At 35.9% G+C, this 16,328-nt stretch overlaps 1 protein-coding gene across 1 annotated transcript in view; it reads right to left on the bottom strand.

Annotated features, from left to right (window-relative positions):
- LOC129261000 (stimulated by retinoic acid gene 6 protein-like) overlaps positions 1 to 15,769 on the bottom strand; it is a 32,456-nt gene extending 16,687 nt beyond the window's left edge. Inside the window, exons 1-12 of the mRNA XM_054899025.2 lie at positions 15,408 to 15,769; positions 12,719 to 12,809; positions 11,578 to 11,663; positions 10,929 to 11,071; positions 10,277 to 10,409; positions 9,841 to 9,883; positions 9,281 to 9,430; positions 8,594 to 8,694; positions 8,090 to 8,145; positions 5,136 to 5,197; positions 2,715 to 2,871; positions 1,637 to 1,712 (exon numbers count right to left, since the gene is read on the bottom strand). Of these exons, the coding sequence (XP_054755000.2) occupies positions 1,637 to 1,712; positions 2,715 to 2,871; positions 5,136 to 5,197; positions 8,090 to 8,145; positions 8,594 to 8,694; positions 9,281 to 9,430; positions 9,841 to 9,883; positions 10,277 to 10,409; positions 10,929 to 11,071; positions 11,578 to 11,663; positions 12,719 to 12,809; positions 15,408 to 15,436 (1,127 nt within the window). The 5' untranslated portion in view covers positions 15,437 to 15,769. The remainder of the gene's footprint in view (positions 1 to 1,636; positions 1,713 to 2,714; positions 2,872 to 5,135; positions 5,198 to 8,089; positions 8,146 to 8,593; positions 8,695 to 9,280; positions 9,431 to 9,840; positions 9,884 to 10,276; positions 10,410 to 10,928; positions 11,072 to 11,577; positions 11,664 to 12,718; positions 12,810 to 15,407) is intronic.
- Between the last annotated feature and the right edge of the window lie 559 nt (positions 15,770 to 16,328).

Below are 16,328 nucleotides of genomic sequence, written 5' to 3'. Positions count from 1 at the left end.
AAATAAGTAAACAAAAAGTATGATTAAGTTATAATTAAGGGAAAAGGGAAGCCTACTGTCTCTACAAAATATATAACAAAAAGTGACTTATTATAAAAAAGGGAGGTTTTCAGTTTAGTTTTGAACAGGGTAACATATAATGCATTTTTTATTGCAGAAGGGAGGCAAGATCATCTCATGTCATTTTTTTTTTGAAAGGTGGGTGACTGAGGAACATGGTGTCATGAGAACTACAAAGTCTGTAGGACTGGGTGGGTGATTTCAATCACTAACATAAAAACAACGCCAGGAAAGACCTGATTATGCTCATCCCACGACTGCGCGCCCCACCATTCAAAATGGATGTTTTTCGATCGGGAAGATCAGCATAAAATTTTAAACATGTTCAAAATTTTAGCCGTTCTGAATATTAGGCCCGCTGTTACCCCGTCATCACAACGTTATTACGCTGCCCCCGATTTCAACCGATTCCGTCCCGCTTTTTTTTGGGGGGGGGGGCTACTTTGCACAACTTAAGGACGTTCCACAGTTATGTTTGTGCGCATTAGGATCTGCGCATATTCAACACTCTGCGCGCTGACGTCACAATGGATGAACAGGTGATTAATTAACTGTGGGTATGAGCTGATTTTTCTCATCATCTGCACCCTAACTGCAGATCCGATGCGTTATTTTATGAAGCTAAAAAACTGGAATTATTCCATGGATCATTTTAAAAAATATCTCTACAATTTCAAAATACTTTACTCTGCAGTACTGCCAAGAATCACGAATATGACCCCGAGTTTGAATAAATGGTAGAGTGGTTTTGATTTTTCTTCACATAGATACAAAGCATTTGGCGCATTTTTGGTGTTTTAAAAAGCACATTTGCTCTTATAAAAATGCTGATAGTTTGAAAACAAGCACATGAACCCCTATTTTTTAATGTTTGTACCTCTTAGGTATAGCTTCCTCTACAACCTTGCAAATTTTGGTGAAAATGACATGGATTTTGAATAAAGTGCAGCATTAATTGTACTTTTGTAGTCTGTTATTGAAATTTCACATATTTGAGATTGGGTTTTTGTTATCTTTTACGCCATTTTTAAGAACTGACTGTGCTGTTAGACTTAAAGTTGCAAACAAATAGCACCATAAATAGATTCTCCATTCTAACGATACAATTATTAACTCTCTTGCGAAATTTTATGACTTTTTCATGTATTTTGACTGAGTAATAGAGGTTTAAACTCATTGTAGTATTCTTGCGAGGTCTAAAAATGCCAAATTCTTTTGAATGCGCAATTTTCAAGAACATCAATTTGGGTGAACTTTGAAGCTCTACAGCAAAAAATCAAGCACATGGCATGGACCTACATTGTATGTTAATTTTTGCATATTTCGAATATTAAGGTTCTAAAGTATCTATGTGCAAAGTTTGGTGAAAATGACATGGATTTCACTTTAACTGTGGAACGTCCGTAACTGCCTAATAATGCAGAATTGGATAAGCTTTAACACTTGCAATGAATGGGGATTTCCAGGGCGCCTATTGGTTGTTTCCAGGGCGCCTATTTGCCGTTTCCAGGGCTCCTTTGAGCGTTTCAGCGGCCAAATCACCCCCAGCCTCTGCGTATATTTTTCTGTGGCTTACCTATAGTGTAGAAGGGCATGAAAGGTGGACGCTCCCATAAAAATCAAACATATCACAGATGTTGGCATCAAAGTATCTAAAGAGAGAATAAAATCATATCTCATTCAAAATTCAAAATCAAGCATTGTACTAAACCAGAATAGATCATGAAAATGGAATCATCAAGTCTCTCAATAGTAACACGTTTTTAATGGGGTATCCAGAGCTGTAACAATTTTTTTAGAAAACATTTTTCATTAGAAGACAATTTATCTATCTAAGGTTCTAAAAAATGATCATTGCAGACAAATTTTTGAAAGTACATAAGGAAATATATATTTTATTATATCTTTGTAAACATGTGCGCTAGGCAAATAATACATTATGTTTTGTAGTCTATTACACATCGAATGTCATCAATTATTGCTTATGCAAAATTTCCAGTGAACACATTATATTGGCAGATTATTGGGTAAACAATTACCAGGCAACAACAAATTTGACACAATGTTTTACTTGAATTTCATAGATTAATCATTCTTTTAATTCTACTCATGATCATGTATCAATATTTGTTCGCCTATTGGGTATCCGATTTGAGACAATGTTGACAAGCTTTTGAACATGAGATAGTAATAAAGCAATATTTGAACAGAGGGTATGACTTAGAGTCGCACTTAAATGTCTAGTTGTGTGCATTATAAAAGGCATGACCTCATTGGTCAGATCATGCCAAGAGGATGCGCACTACTGCGTATTGATCAATAAGATTGTGCATTGCATATCAGGTATGCGTCAGTATTTAAGTGCAACCCTATTAAAGTCAAACTTAAATCTTTGTGAAACACCCCCAGGTGTATAAAGACTACCTAAAAATTGTGGGTATTGAATAAACTTATTAAAATACTGTATATTCTTACAGGAACTCTGCCATCCTTCAATAAAGAACACGAAAGAAACCTTAATCACATTCACAATCTATAATTTTAATCATATAAGAAAATATAATGATTTAGTCCATCTAATTAAAAAAAAAGTTTTAAAAAGGTGAAAATTAATCATTGATATAAATCTGAAGATTCATTCAAAGAATTCACACCTGCTAGTGTAACTATGAATTCCTTTGTATTGATGTAGGCTGATGATATATTGGCAGCATCAATGGCAAGAAAAAGGGGACCATTTTCATCCAACAAAAAGACATCTTTCAGATCAATCATCAAAGCTGAGAACCCTATGGTGTAAAGCAGGCCAAACTAAAAAAAAATGAAATAAAAATGAAAATATTTAAGGTTAAGAAGTTAAGATGAAAAGTGACATGATTAGAGATTATATTGAATTCTGAATATAAAGACAAAAAGTAAAATGGTTAGAGATTATATCAAAAGTCAATGATAAAGATGAAAAGTGAAATAGTTAGAGACTATATTGAAACTAAAAATATGGCATATTTCAGGGGCGGATCCAGCTCCCGCCAATAGGGGGGCCCGAAATTTTTTTCACCCAAATTCTCCCCAATCGGCCGCTAAAAGTTGATTTTTGTTTGTTTCTTTGAATGGGTTGTCCCGGTGGCGTAAGAGCCAAAAAATTGGAGGGGGCTCGATGTGGCGTATCGCGTAAAATTATTAAGAAGTTGCGAGCGAGCAAACATTTTGACATTTTTATTACAAAAATCAAAGTTTGTGATAGATTTTGACATAACATATGCAAAATAATAGGCCTATATTTCACCCTTATCCCTTTCCTTTTCTCTTTTTTTTTCTTGGTCGTGAATTTTTTTATTTTTTTTTTGGGGGGGGCAAAACGCCGTTGTCCTAACAGTTATTTCTTAGCTTTATTCTTATAAAACAACATTAAAAAGTGTAATAATCTCATTAGCCCTATTCAAATAGTGCAAGCGCGAAGCGCGAGCTAAATTTTTTTGGAATTTCATGTATTTTGTCCTGAAAATTGAATATTCTGGGCAATGTTTGTGAACCTGAACAAGATGCGTATGTAACTAGATAATAACTGCGAGCGCGAGCAGAAAATTTTAATATGGGTTCTGGCTTGATCAGAAAGAGACCTGTTAAGGATGTTTTGCAGTCAGCCATGAAGACGATACATATTTCAACTATTGAATAATGCCAGCGCGAAGCGCGAGCTGAAAATTTTGTTACATTCCGACCTAAAAAATTTACATTCTAAGCACTTTTTGTAATCATTAACGGTATAGATATAAAACCAAACAATTGATGCGAGCGCGAGTAGAAAAAAAATGAGATTTCAGACCTAAGAATGGGACACTCTATTCATGTTTTGTAAATCATGAAAAAGGATAGGTAATTTGGTATCTTTCTACATTAATATTGCGAGCGCAAAGCGCGAGCAGAAAATTTTTGATATTCTCATCTGAAACTTTGATAAATTTAGATAATTATAATTTTAATCTAAAGCACTGTGTAGGGGAATTGTGAAGAGGATGTGGATAGCACTTAATAAATGATGCGAGTGCGAAGCGCAAGCTGATATCATTATTATTATTTTGACCAAGGACCTGGACATTCAAGGCCTAAGGACATTTTGTCATCATATGAAAATGATGACTATCTTCCTATTCCTCTTCCTAATCGCAATATGAAACTTTTCGATATTTTTTTCTGAAAAAGGGACGATTTAGTTATTAGGAATTCATGAAAATTTTATTAATGTAATAAGCCTAATGAGTGAGTGAAATCTGTTGACATTTAGGCTTGAAAACTGGATATTTCAAGCACTTTTGTAATCATGAATAGGATTTATGAGTTGATATCTTTTCAACAATAATGCTAGCGCAAATCGCGAGACAAAATTTTTGATAAACTGTCATAAAAGGGGGATTTTAAGTTGTCTGCTACAGAATTGATATAGAAAGAATCTTATGGAATAAACAAAGACAATATGTAGGCCTACTTGGCAATCAAATAATGCGAGTGCACAATGCAAAAAGCTGCAAATGATATTCACACAATAAAACAGACATTTTACAAAGCACTTTAAAAAATCAATTTGTAAATCAAACAAAATAATGAAAGCTCGATGTCCGAGCTGGAATTGTACATTGACTTCAAAACTTGATATTTTAAGCTACATATCAGCCTATTGAGCAAGATATGTATTTCATTGAACAGGCTATGCGAGCGCGAAGCGCGAGCAAAAATTTGATATAGTGACATGAAATATATTTTTTAATAATTTTCCAAGTCTTCCTCTGACCTTATTTTATTCACTCGTCTCCCTCCTCTTATTTTTCCTCTTCTTTTTTCCTCCTTTCTTTCCCCTACTTTTTCTTTTTTTCTTTCTTTCCCCCTTTTTTTCATTTTTTTGCTCCGCCAATAGGGGGGGCCCAGGCCCCTCGGGCCCCCCCTGGAACCGCCTATATTTGATGGGAAGCATAAAGGATGCATGTACATGTAGAAACAAGATGACAGATGCTACAAATAGTAGAGATGGAATGAAGGTTTAAACAAATGGAAAGATGATTTTTTTTTTAATATCTCACCTCATAAAGGCAGAGTAAACTCAAAGTTATCGTGCAAACAATACGTCGTGAATACTTGAAACCTACAAATAGAAAATATAAATGAATTATCAAAATGACACCACCTCCTAGTTTCTTTAACTACATTATTCAATGAACCCCCAATGAGGATTGCTTTAATGTTCCTGGTTTAACAGAATGTGACTGTTCTCCCCAAAATCTAAAATTAAGCAAAGTAGAAGCAATTACTTCAAAATTTCATTTCATTTCAATTCAATATCTATTTGATAATGATATATTTTAAAAAATACACGTAGACATAAAATATGGGTATCGTAAACCATGTAAATGCATTGTATATTATTATACAAGGAATGCAAAATGTGAAGAATTGCAACTGAATTTATAATATATTTAGTGCAGGTCTTTGGGTTTCAACTTGAATCCTTAAAATAAGCATAATCTTAAGAGCTGCCACATGAAACTCCCATATTATCATGAAGCCATTTTCATAATGTAAATCACAAGTGAATCAATGCCAAAGCAAAACGAAGTATTAATTGGGTGATTTCAAGTACGGTGTTGAAATCTGGTGTTGGTGTTATGACAACACCAACACCAGCCACAACACCGTACTTGAAATCAGGCTGGTGTTGGGATTGACCTCGGAAAATATGACGTATTTCCGGCAGTTCGTGTTGAATGCTGGTGTTGAATGTCGTCTGCTGAACCCAGCACTCCGGCTGGTGTTGACGATCTACGTGCAATTTCCCCATTCACCAACACCAACCCCCAGGGATTGGGAAAATCATGATTTCAAGTTCGGTGTTGGTGTTGGTGTTGGCAATCTCAAGCTCGTGAACGGGCGGCGAACACGATGAAACATCCCCGTAAAATTAGCTTTTACAGTTAAGATGAGTACAAATCATTTGAGCTGTATATATTTTGATGAAGAATAATGTTCACTCTTTCGAATTCTTGAATTAATTAAAACATTGGTATTCTGTACGATGAGAATTTAATGCATTTCTCTCCGATTTCATTTTCGTCGTCGAGACTTCTCGCGTGAAGTTGAGATGATTTAGCAGCGCAGCGCAGAGGCGTGATGTCAAAATGTGAAGAATTGCAACTGAATTTATAATATATTTAGTGCAGGTCTTTGGGTTTCAACTTGAATCCTTAAAATAAGCATAATCTTAAGAGCTGCCACATGAAACTCCCATATTATCATGAAGCCATTTTCATAATGTAAATCACAAGTGAATCAATGCCAAAGCAAAACGAAGTATTAATTGGGTGATTTCAAGTACGGTGTTGAAATCTGGTGTTGGTGTTGTGACAACACCAACACCAGCCACAACACCGTACTTGAAATCAGGCTGGTGTTGGGATTGACCTCGGAAAATATGACGTATTTCCGGCAGTTCGTGTTGAATGCTGGTGTTGAATGTCGTCTGCTGAACCCAGCACTCCGGCTGGTGTTGACGATGTTGACGTGCAATTTCCCCATTCACCAACACCAACCCCCAGGGATTGGGAAAATCATGATTTCAAGTTCGGTGTTGGTGTTGGTGTTGGCAATCTCAAGCTCGTGAACGGGCGGCGAACACGATGAAACATCCCCGTAAAATTAGCTTTTACAGTTAAGATGAGTACAAATCATTTGAGCTGTATATATTTTGATGAAGAATAATGTTCACTCTTTCGAATTCTTGAATTAATTAAAACATTGGTATTCTGTACGATGAGAATTTAATGCATTTCTCTCCGATTTCATTTTCGTCGTCGAGACTTCTCGCGTGAAGTTGAGATGATTTAGCAGCGCAGCGCAGAGGCGTGATGTCATGTGTTATCGATATAGCAATCGGTATCATTCCTCTGAACCCAGCTCGGTGTTGGAGCTCGGTTCAGCGGCCTTTTTACGCTCTCAACACCAACACCAACCCCGAACACCGAACTTGAAATCACCCATTGCCTTATTATGCAAACACTAAATAGCATTTGATGTTCAGGAAGACAAACATTACAAGGTAAAAGACATTATAGAGAGCTTCAAAAATGCAATACGCAGTGGTAATATGAAATCATAACATTTGTCTAACATTTACATTGCCGTCAAGTCCATACATGTACATGGAGCACAGCATTGAATCAGCTCAAATCAAAAACTTTAAATTCTAATAATTTTCTAAATCTTTGATTGATTTTTCTCAAACTTTCACCAATATTTTTTATTATTTTTTTTCTGGTATTTTTACAACAAATTTTTGGTCAGGGTGAACTTCCCCTTCCAGTTTCAAGAAGTTTCATTTAACTTCAGGACATTGTTTCTGATAGCCGCATATGGATGATAAAGAGTTATTTTCTCATTTAGACTGCTTTTCTAAACTTGCTTTTCAAAGCCCATACAAAATATAGAGAACCTTGCATGGCAACTTAATATGGGTTTTGAGTTTGGTGACCACATAAATGCATGCTCACAGGCGACACCAGGTTATTTGTTAGGGGGAGGGGCAAGACATAAAAAGGGTGTCATCATGACTCAGAATATGGGTTTTGAGTTTGGTGACCACATAAATATATGCTCACGGGTGGCACCACGTTATTTTGTCAAACAGGGCAGGCAAGAGAGAAATAAAAGGTGTCATCTTTTGTTGCTCAGTTGAATGATATCAGTAACATAGATTCACATGCCTCAGACATCTAATTTAGATACTGTACACTGTTTCCTTCTCGCTTTCTTTTTTTTCCTTTTCCCCTCCATTCTCCCCTTTTGTTACCTTTCCACAATAAAAAAAAATCACTGCAGGGGGTCATCCTACCCCCTGAAGCACAGCCTTTTGAATGCTTTCCATATTCTTTTGTAAGTATGTTTCACAATACAAAAATTAGATGAGTCTCTCTATTTCATTACTATTATCTCACACTCGTTGCGTTCTTGAGACTGATGTACATGTACTTTATACAAACGATACCTGGATATGAAGGATATAATTTCCTCCAAAGCAGCAGGAAGCGGGATGGATGGAAGCTGATGTGTTGTCATGGTGATGAGAAAATGATTGGCATGCAGGAAGATGGATGGAAGCAGATTTTAATGAGAAAAAAAATGGCTACATGTTAATATACTATCTCTCACTGGCGTTTGGGAATTCATTTTATTCTGACTTCATTTTCATGCAAGCATAACCAAGGCAACGTTTTATTATTTAAAGCAGGTTTAAACATGTAGGGTTGAAGTCTATGTTTCAATTTATGTTACATGGGTTATCAAATTGGCTGATAAAACGATAAATCATATCATAAAGAAACATGGAGTGGAAAAGATGTCTTCTAAAATGTAATATAAACATGGGTTATATAATTTGTAGCTTAGGATTAATAATAACTTGCTGATTTCTTTTTTCTTTTGATGTTGGTATCAAACCAGTTACATTCAAGTTTCTCTACATTGACAATATATCGGGTAATTCAGTTACCTTTCTTGTTTGTGGGAAGGTTGAAGAAGATAAGTGACTCGCTTGTAAAAATGGGTCTTCTCAAAATACATATCCTGCGTTGAGTCCTCCCTATTATTTTTCTGCCAGGGTGTAATATCAAGAATATGATCAAAATTTACATAATACAGGGCAGATGGAATCATAACGGTGACAAATCGCAACAGAACATTACTAAAAGCATCAGATTAATAAATGGTTTACTTGGATCTAATTGAGCAATCAAACATCAATTTATGAATTGTATTGCAAAGTCAGGAGCAATATACATGAATAAAATGAGAGGCTTATCATTCTGCAGAAAAATTAAATGGGCATAAACGATCATGGTTGTATATTAACCTTTATAACCATTTGATGTCAATGTCCTCTGAGAATTCATTTTAAAAGATTCTTTTTTGTCTAGCGATAACATCTGTAATCACAAACTTTTATTTGCACAACACATGCAGTCTGACATAATCCCTTATAGACAGTAAGTTAATAGATCAATAAAATTCTGACTATTTGTATCTGCAAAATCTAGCATTTATTACAATTCAATTGTATTAATCATGGCTACAAATAAAGGTTGATAGGTGGATATCTGCTTTTAATATCAACAAAAACAACTGAAACACATTCTGCAGCTGGCAATAAGGTAGGAGAGTACTGATCTACGGTACTTACATTCTCAAGACATTTCTTGGAGCTTTTCTTACAGATGTGAAGGTAGTAAAAGATACCAAAGAGAAACCTTATGTTTAGATAGACGTAGCAGATGTTGATTGGGAAGATAGCCAGGTTGCGTACAATGTTTTCAGGTGTCAACCAGTCTCCCTAGTAAGTTTATGAAAACAAAAACACTCGGTGTTTGGCAATGGTGAAATACAGCCCTTAAATGACGATGACCTTGACCTTGTCAATAGTGGAGCAGTTTAAAATTAAAGCTTATTCATTGGACTTGAAGTGATGTATAACAAATTTATAAATGTTATAGACACAATGTTTTGAAATCCACCTAAATCCAAACTTAGCCTATAAGCAGTCCTGTAATGTTTGTCACAGTCCAATGATGCAGTCTACTGATAATGATACTGGCTATGTTTATTCATGTTCATGTATTCACTCTTATAAAGCATCTAAAGATACCCTTGACTTGAAAGTCATTTATCATGGCTGAAACTTAAATACAACACTGCAAACAAGGACACAAAGCTTAAAGAATTACCAAATGTCTTCAAACTTACCCCTGATAAACAATCCACAAACCCAATGTAGTAAAAGAAACTCCTGTTATAGAAAGAAAACAATGACAGATGGTAGTCTTGAGCAAATATTTACTCCTTATGATCATACAGCATATTTTTGCTTATTATGATAATCTAGAGCATTCATCCGGCAAGTGAGCATCTGATCCCAACCCTTGAATGGTGATATGCTTCTTATATTTTGCTTGTAAATCTTTTACAAAGAGCAAATTTTTTTTTGAAGTGACAGCCTGCTATTTTCTTTTATTTATCTTTTGTGGAGCTTGTCAAGTTTGTTTGGCTGAATTTATTAGGTAATTAATCTCTAGCAAACAAGAACACTTTTGGTTTGGGGGTGGGGGGGGGTTTCAAGCAGCTCAACTGAAAAAAACGTTTTCCTTAAACAATAACATGAGAATTAAAAATCAGGACTTACCAAAATGCTGAATACAAAAGTCCAACAATGTTGCCATAGAGTTTATGTCGAACAGTTAGACAAAGCAAAAGAGGGTAGTGGATGATTCCAACAATAATCACGTTGACAAAGCCAAAGAGAGTCCATACAGCTCCTGCATAGAATAATATGACATGAGAGGGAAGGGTATTACTGGAAGCAGGGAGACGGGAGTTAGAACTCCCAACTCCTGCTCAAAGTAGTATGGAAAATGTTTCTGACTCAGAATATCAAAGTTGATATTATCTTTATTATCGCATAGTTGTCACCGAAATTGATAGGTCAAATGCATTCGTGAAGTTTTTAAATTCTTTATTTGAATCAATTTTAAAACAAAATATTTTCATCGAGCCAATTTCTAATTCTTTATTCATATGCAATATGAGTTTTGTGAATAATTTATATCAGGACCATTTCAATTCATGAAGAAATCCATGCACAGGGAGCGAAAAATGTGCATTGTGTATGGATAAGATTGACTGAATTCTGCGACTCAGTGGTGAACACAATAATAGCAATGATAATAAACTTGTCAGTGCGATTTAGAGAGATTGAAAGAAAGAGCATAGAAAATTTAAAGATACAAACATTACGTTTGTTGAAAGAGCTAGTATTGTGTAATGTTCTTGCCTACCTTGTACCATACTTGGCAGATGTGTTGTATCAACGCTGAAGTAATAGTTGCCAACAAACAAGTCCAAAATGCTAATACAACATACACAGAATGCCAGGGCAAATGTTGTCCGCTCCGTGTACGTATCCAGCACATCTACAGGACTGGCAAGGGAAAGAAAACAGGGATGGCGTAAACCTCTGAGTTCAATCGTCTAAAAGCAATACTACCATGAAATTATGGATCAGAGCAACAATATTGAACACATTTCACTTTCAAATGTTCAAATCCTGACATACTCCAAACAGAAAGTACAGGTCTGCATTCACAAAAATGTATTCAGGCAAAATTTTATAAACAATCTTAAACAGTATCACAGTTAAAACTTCTCCTCTGTTATACCATGCATACTTCATTTTAAGCTGCAAATTTTATGTAGCCTCTATCTCTCTGTTTCTTGACTAAGTCCTGTGCAACACTATGCTACACAGAAAATCTTTTGTGTAGCAGTCCTTTAAAAAATGTGAAGCCAATTGCAATGTATAGCAAGAAAATCATTGGCTACAAATGCACAAATAAACAAAAAGAAAATGTTCTGATTGATCAGATTTTTTTTTTTTTTTAAAGCAGGTCAAGATGTCTTTGGACCTGACCCATTTCATGTACTTACTATACAGTTCCTGGTCTTCCATACAAACATCCAAGAGCCAACTTCTTTCGCCGTTGCAAAAACGAGAAGAAAATTATGATGACCAACTGTAAGGTAGATAATACAATGAATTATAAATTACAAAATATACTATTCAGAAGGAGTGTCATTTCAGGTGAGCATGCTGCTGCTGCTGCTGCTGCTGCTGCTGCTCATGCTACTCCTGCTACTACTTCTCCTGCTACTACTACTACTAACTGCTGCTGCTGCTGCTACTACTTCTACTACTACTACTACTGCTACTACTATTACTACTACTCTTTACTGCTGCTATGTTTTTAAATGACATTGAAGTTACTACTATGACTACTACTCTTACTGCTACTAAGTTTTTTTTTAATAACAGCATTTAAATTACATTATACTATTCAAATTAGGTGCTTTGATGCCAAATCTTTTGCAAAAATATGTTGTAAAGAATTTCCAACATTACTGTTCACAGAAAATGTCAAACCAGAATTAGCTCTAGTACTGTTATTTATTGTTTTATAAATTCCATATGTATTCTATTTTATTCTGATATGTTTTGTTTGTATGACTGTGTTCTAGAATTTAGTATTTTTAAATATATTTTAAATGGGAAAGAATAATTAACTTGGATAAGGATGTAAAATTTATATTGTTTGTGCAATTTTGACATCACTATTTTTCATTCATTTGTATACACATTGTCGCTCATTTAGCCTGCATGTGGTTACAAAATACCAAAAGATGCGCAAGACTTGAAAGAAATCATGACTACTTCACATCAGACCACAGTAGTAGTAGTAGTGGCTCTGCAACAGCAGTAGTATTGTAGTATTTTTTTTTTTTGGGGGGGGGTTGCACTTGTTGTTCAAGCAGTAGGCATTGCCGCATCCAATGCAGTACAATTCAATTCCTTTCAATTTAGCATTTATTTCCAATTCATAACAACACAATAAGAACAAAATAATATACAAAAAACATTTTAAAAACATTTCAGTGGAACATCAGCAAAAACAAACCAAAAAATAGTAAAATTGGGCATGCACGACAAAGCAATGACAATCAGTTTACAAGCATCTGCATAATCACAGCTAGCAACAGTAGTATAACAAATAATGTAGCAAATTATACTTACAGCAATTGGCAGAGAAATATAGATCCATTCTGATGTCGTGTATCTTGAATTGAGACATGTATTGTTTACGTCAGTCTCTCCGGTAACATTCCTACAGAAATAGAAATGAATGAAACAAAATAAAGTCTAATAAATGCTTACATTGTGCATCATCACGTGCCAAATATTTGAGTGATAAACATTTTGCTAACTAGGCTACAAATTTCCAGAAAATCACTTTTTAAGAACACTGTGTACAAATGTACACTTGTTCTGTTGTTCACACTTATCTGTGACAAAAAATAAATAACGATTTTTGATCATTCTCTTGTATAACTGGCTTAATGATGTAAATGGCAATATTCAAGTCCACTTTATCTGTTGCTATGCAGAGAAATCAAAGAGCTATGAGATGTGGATCAATTTCAAACAGCTACAGATGATATCAAAACCAAATGTGAGCATGTGCAGTATACAGGCCTAATACAATAGCTGAAATATAGCTGAAAAAAATCATAACCAGCATCTGAAAATGAATGATTGCCAGGTTTAAAACTAGACCAAATCCTTCATTCTTGCAGCCTCTTTTGTCATTGGTTGTTCCACTGAGATTATGACAGGGTCCATAAACCAATATCAGATGATGTCTGTTTGGAGGAGTTGTTTTTAATTTTTTTTGTTTTTTCACTTTTGTTCACTTCTGGAGGACAGTGAAGCGAGAAATACAGTAGTCCAGTGGAACAATCAATGAAACATGGACTTAAGTTTGGGAATTAAATTTGGTGTCTAATTAAGAGACAGGTCTAGAGAGGAATAACCATCATTTCTGGGGATTTACTTTAATAACAATTTCTGACATTTTACTATCATCCCCATCTGTATTGGCGAGTGGAGCCAACACGGTTCAGCGGAACAACCAATTCACAGACACTAAAGTCTGTCTGAAAGGGTCTATTGACCTCTATTAATCAAATTGCAATATCCCAGGGGGAGTTATACCCTTTTAATCCAGCGTTTTTTCGGCGCCCAATATTTTAATTTTTGCTAAAGTCAGGATGCTGGTGTCTTACTTTTAGAGAGACAACATCTTGTGTTTATAATTGTCTTGTACTGTCTGGTTCTGTGCTGTATGTGTTGTCTTGTAATGTGTCCCTGTGTTGTGTCATTTTATGTAAATTACAATGTACTTTTTATACCTTTTCATGAAGATCTTTGAAACTATATTGCAAATACGGGCAAAGCTGGCCCGTGCCCCGCCCCCCCTTTTGAGAGGCACAATTAAAAAATTTTATGTAAATTGAAGACCTTTTTGCATGTCAAACTTTTTCGTGGACGAAATGTCCTTAAGTGTTGGTAAAATTTTTTTTTTTTCTTTTAGCTTGTCAAATTTTTTCCTCGGAAAATGTGCCCCCCTTTTTTCCAAAATCCTGGATCCTCCCCTGGTTATATTCAATAAATACAAAAATACAAAAAAAATTACAGAGACTGAAAATTTTGGTCAAAGACAGGTTGATCTAAATCTAATCATTATTTAGACCAACAGTTTCAGACTTACGTATGATGTTGGCAGAACTTTATTTAATGCCACTTTCACTAGCCTAAAGTTTTTAAAAAGTCAAACAAATGTTAAAAACTCAGGAAGAGTTCTTTAAAATTGCGCCCCTATTTCAGGGTTTCGTGAGGCAAACCCCCATCAAAATATAATTTGAGTGCCCCCCCCCCCCGGCCAGGTTAGAACCATCCAACACAACAAGAACACCATGAGCTAGGTTTTTTTTTTTTAATGGTGGCGTGACCTTAATTCGCGCTTTACCTAATTTTGCGCACGGTCGAATATCTCAATTTCTAATTGATATCTTGAAAAACTGATATCATCAACACTTAACAGAAAAAGCAACCCAAAATTACTCAGTTTGGTAATTTTCTTGACTGTAAGGTCTTAACTTGTGAAAATATTGGCAAAAAATTTGCAAATTTTGTTACCTTTTTGTGTCCTCTCCGAGAAAATCTGAACTTCTCGACAAGCATCAAGAAATTGCCAATTTGCAAGCAGAGGTCTCCAAATAATTGTGATACCAACCAAATTTATAGCATTTCAACCTCCATCTGATAACAAATATCTTACTTTGTCTGCTTGATTTCGTTTGCAAAGCTTTGCAAAACGATTTTGCACAAATTAAGGTCACACTTTTTAATGACACTTTTTCAGCCGAGCGTGCACTAGTCGATCGCCATGGAATTTTTAGATCGCGATACCACTTACCAGCGAAACCCTTGACCTACTTTTATATTTCCGTCAAGCGAATTTGACTTATTAGGGATCTTGCCTTCCATCTGGTATTTATGATTTTGATTAATTTTGTGTGAACTGTGAGTTTTGATTGAATATCAGCACTGTCTTCATGATTAGCCTGGAGGCTTCTGGGGAGTAAAAGTCATCTACTATACGTAGGCTTACTCCCGCATAAGCCTACGTATAGTACTTTTAGTAGGACTTTTACTCCCCAGAAATGAGAAGCCTCCAGGCTATTCATGATGACAATTTTTGAAATGTGCACAAATTAATTATGGTCATCCCATAGTAATTGTGTCCAAGAGGCAAGAGCATATTATTTCACACACAAAAATAGTTGGTCTATTTATAATTTACATGTCCCTAAGACCCTAGTTTAAAAACAATCAATGAATAACTTGTCGATCTGTTCATTACCAGTACGATTCAAAGACGTCCATGACCATGCTGCAGAAATCTCCGCCAGAGCACTCGGCAGAATCCTAGACCTAGTCGTGATCGTGGTGTGCTGATGTACGGTACCGGTACCGTGGGAAAAAATGTGTCCACCGATATCGTCACCGGCCAAGCTAAGCTCAATTTGAATCAGAATTCCCTCCCTCTAGTATAATGAGTGATATGGGGGGGTCTGGCTCTATCTCTGAAAGTAGATCAATAAAAACATAGTCAATCTGTTAATGTGACAAAGTCTACTGACTACTCTAAAATCAACATGATCATCCGGAGCATTCACTTTGTCACTGTGGTAACGTAACTAATAAGCTAGCTGATGATGATGTGGGGGGCCGGGCCGGGGGGCGCGGTTGCGTGAGCGCGTGGCCGGCCGGCCACGTACGGTACCGCGGCGGCCGGATTTTGCAGGTGTGTTTGGTTTGATCTTGATCCTGCAAGTACCGGTATATAATGCAAAACGGACATGATGGGCGTTGGTATCAAGCAGGCATTGTATCAAGGATGGTGCCTGGTGGGTAGATGAAGTGGTGGTCATTAAAGGATGGTGAATGGATGAAGCCCGGCCCCCCACTCAGTTTAGGGTACGCCTATGCTCGTTCCCTCCCTTTGAAAACACCCCCTATCGAAGGTCTGCCAAAATTTCTGTACCCCCCTTAGGGCTTTTCGCGGGCCTCTTCTGCCTTGGAGACCCCCCTAAATCCGGAACACTGCTCAATGTACCCCCTATCTCAGGTGAGCTCTCATTCCAACAAAAGGTCCGTACTATACTTTTCAAAATGAAATAATCCTGAATGAGCTTTCAAAACTAGCAGGAATTTGATCCCGGGTTTTAATCAATTTTTCTATGTTATTAAAGATATTTCATAACCCCCTATTAAAATTTCT

Source organism: Lytechinus pictus, unplaced genomic scaffold (assembly GCF_037042905.1).
Source record: "Lytechinus pictus isolate F3 Inbred unplaced genomic scaffold, Lp3.0 scaffold_19, whole genome shotgun sequence".
In the NCBI taxonomy this organism is placed as follows: Eukaryota; Metazoa; Echinodermata; class Echinoidea; order Temnopleuroida; family Toxopneustidae; genus Lytechinus; species Lytechinus pictus.
The sequence above is the reverse complement of the archived record's forward strand: the minus strand, read 5'-3'. Positions and strand labels throughout refer to the sequence as shown.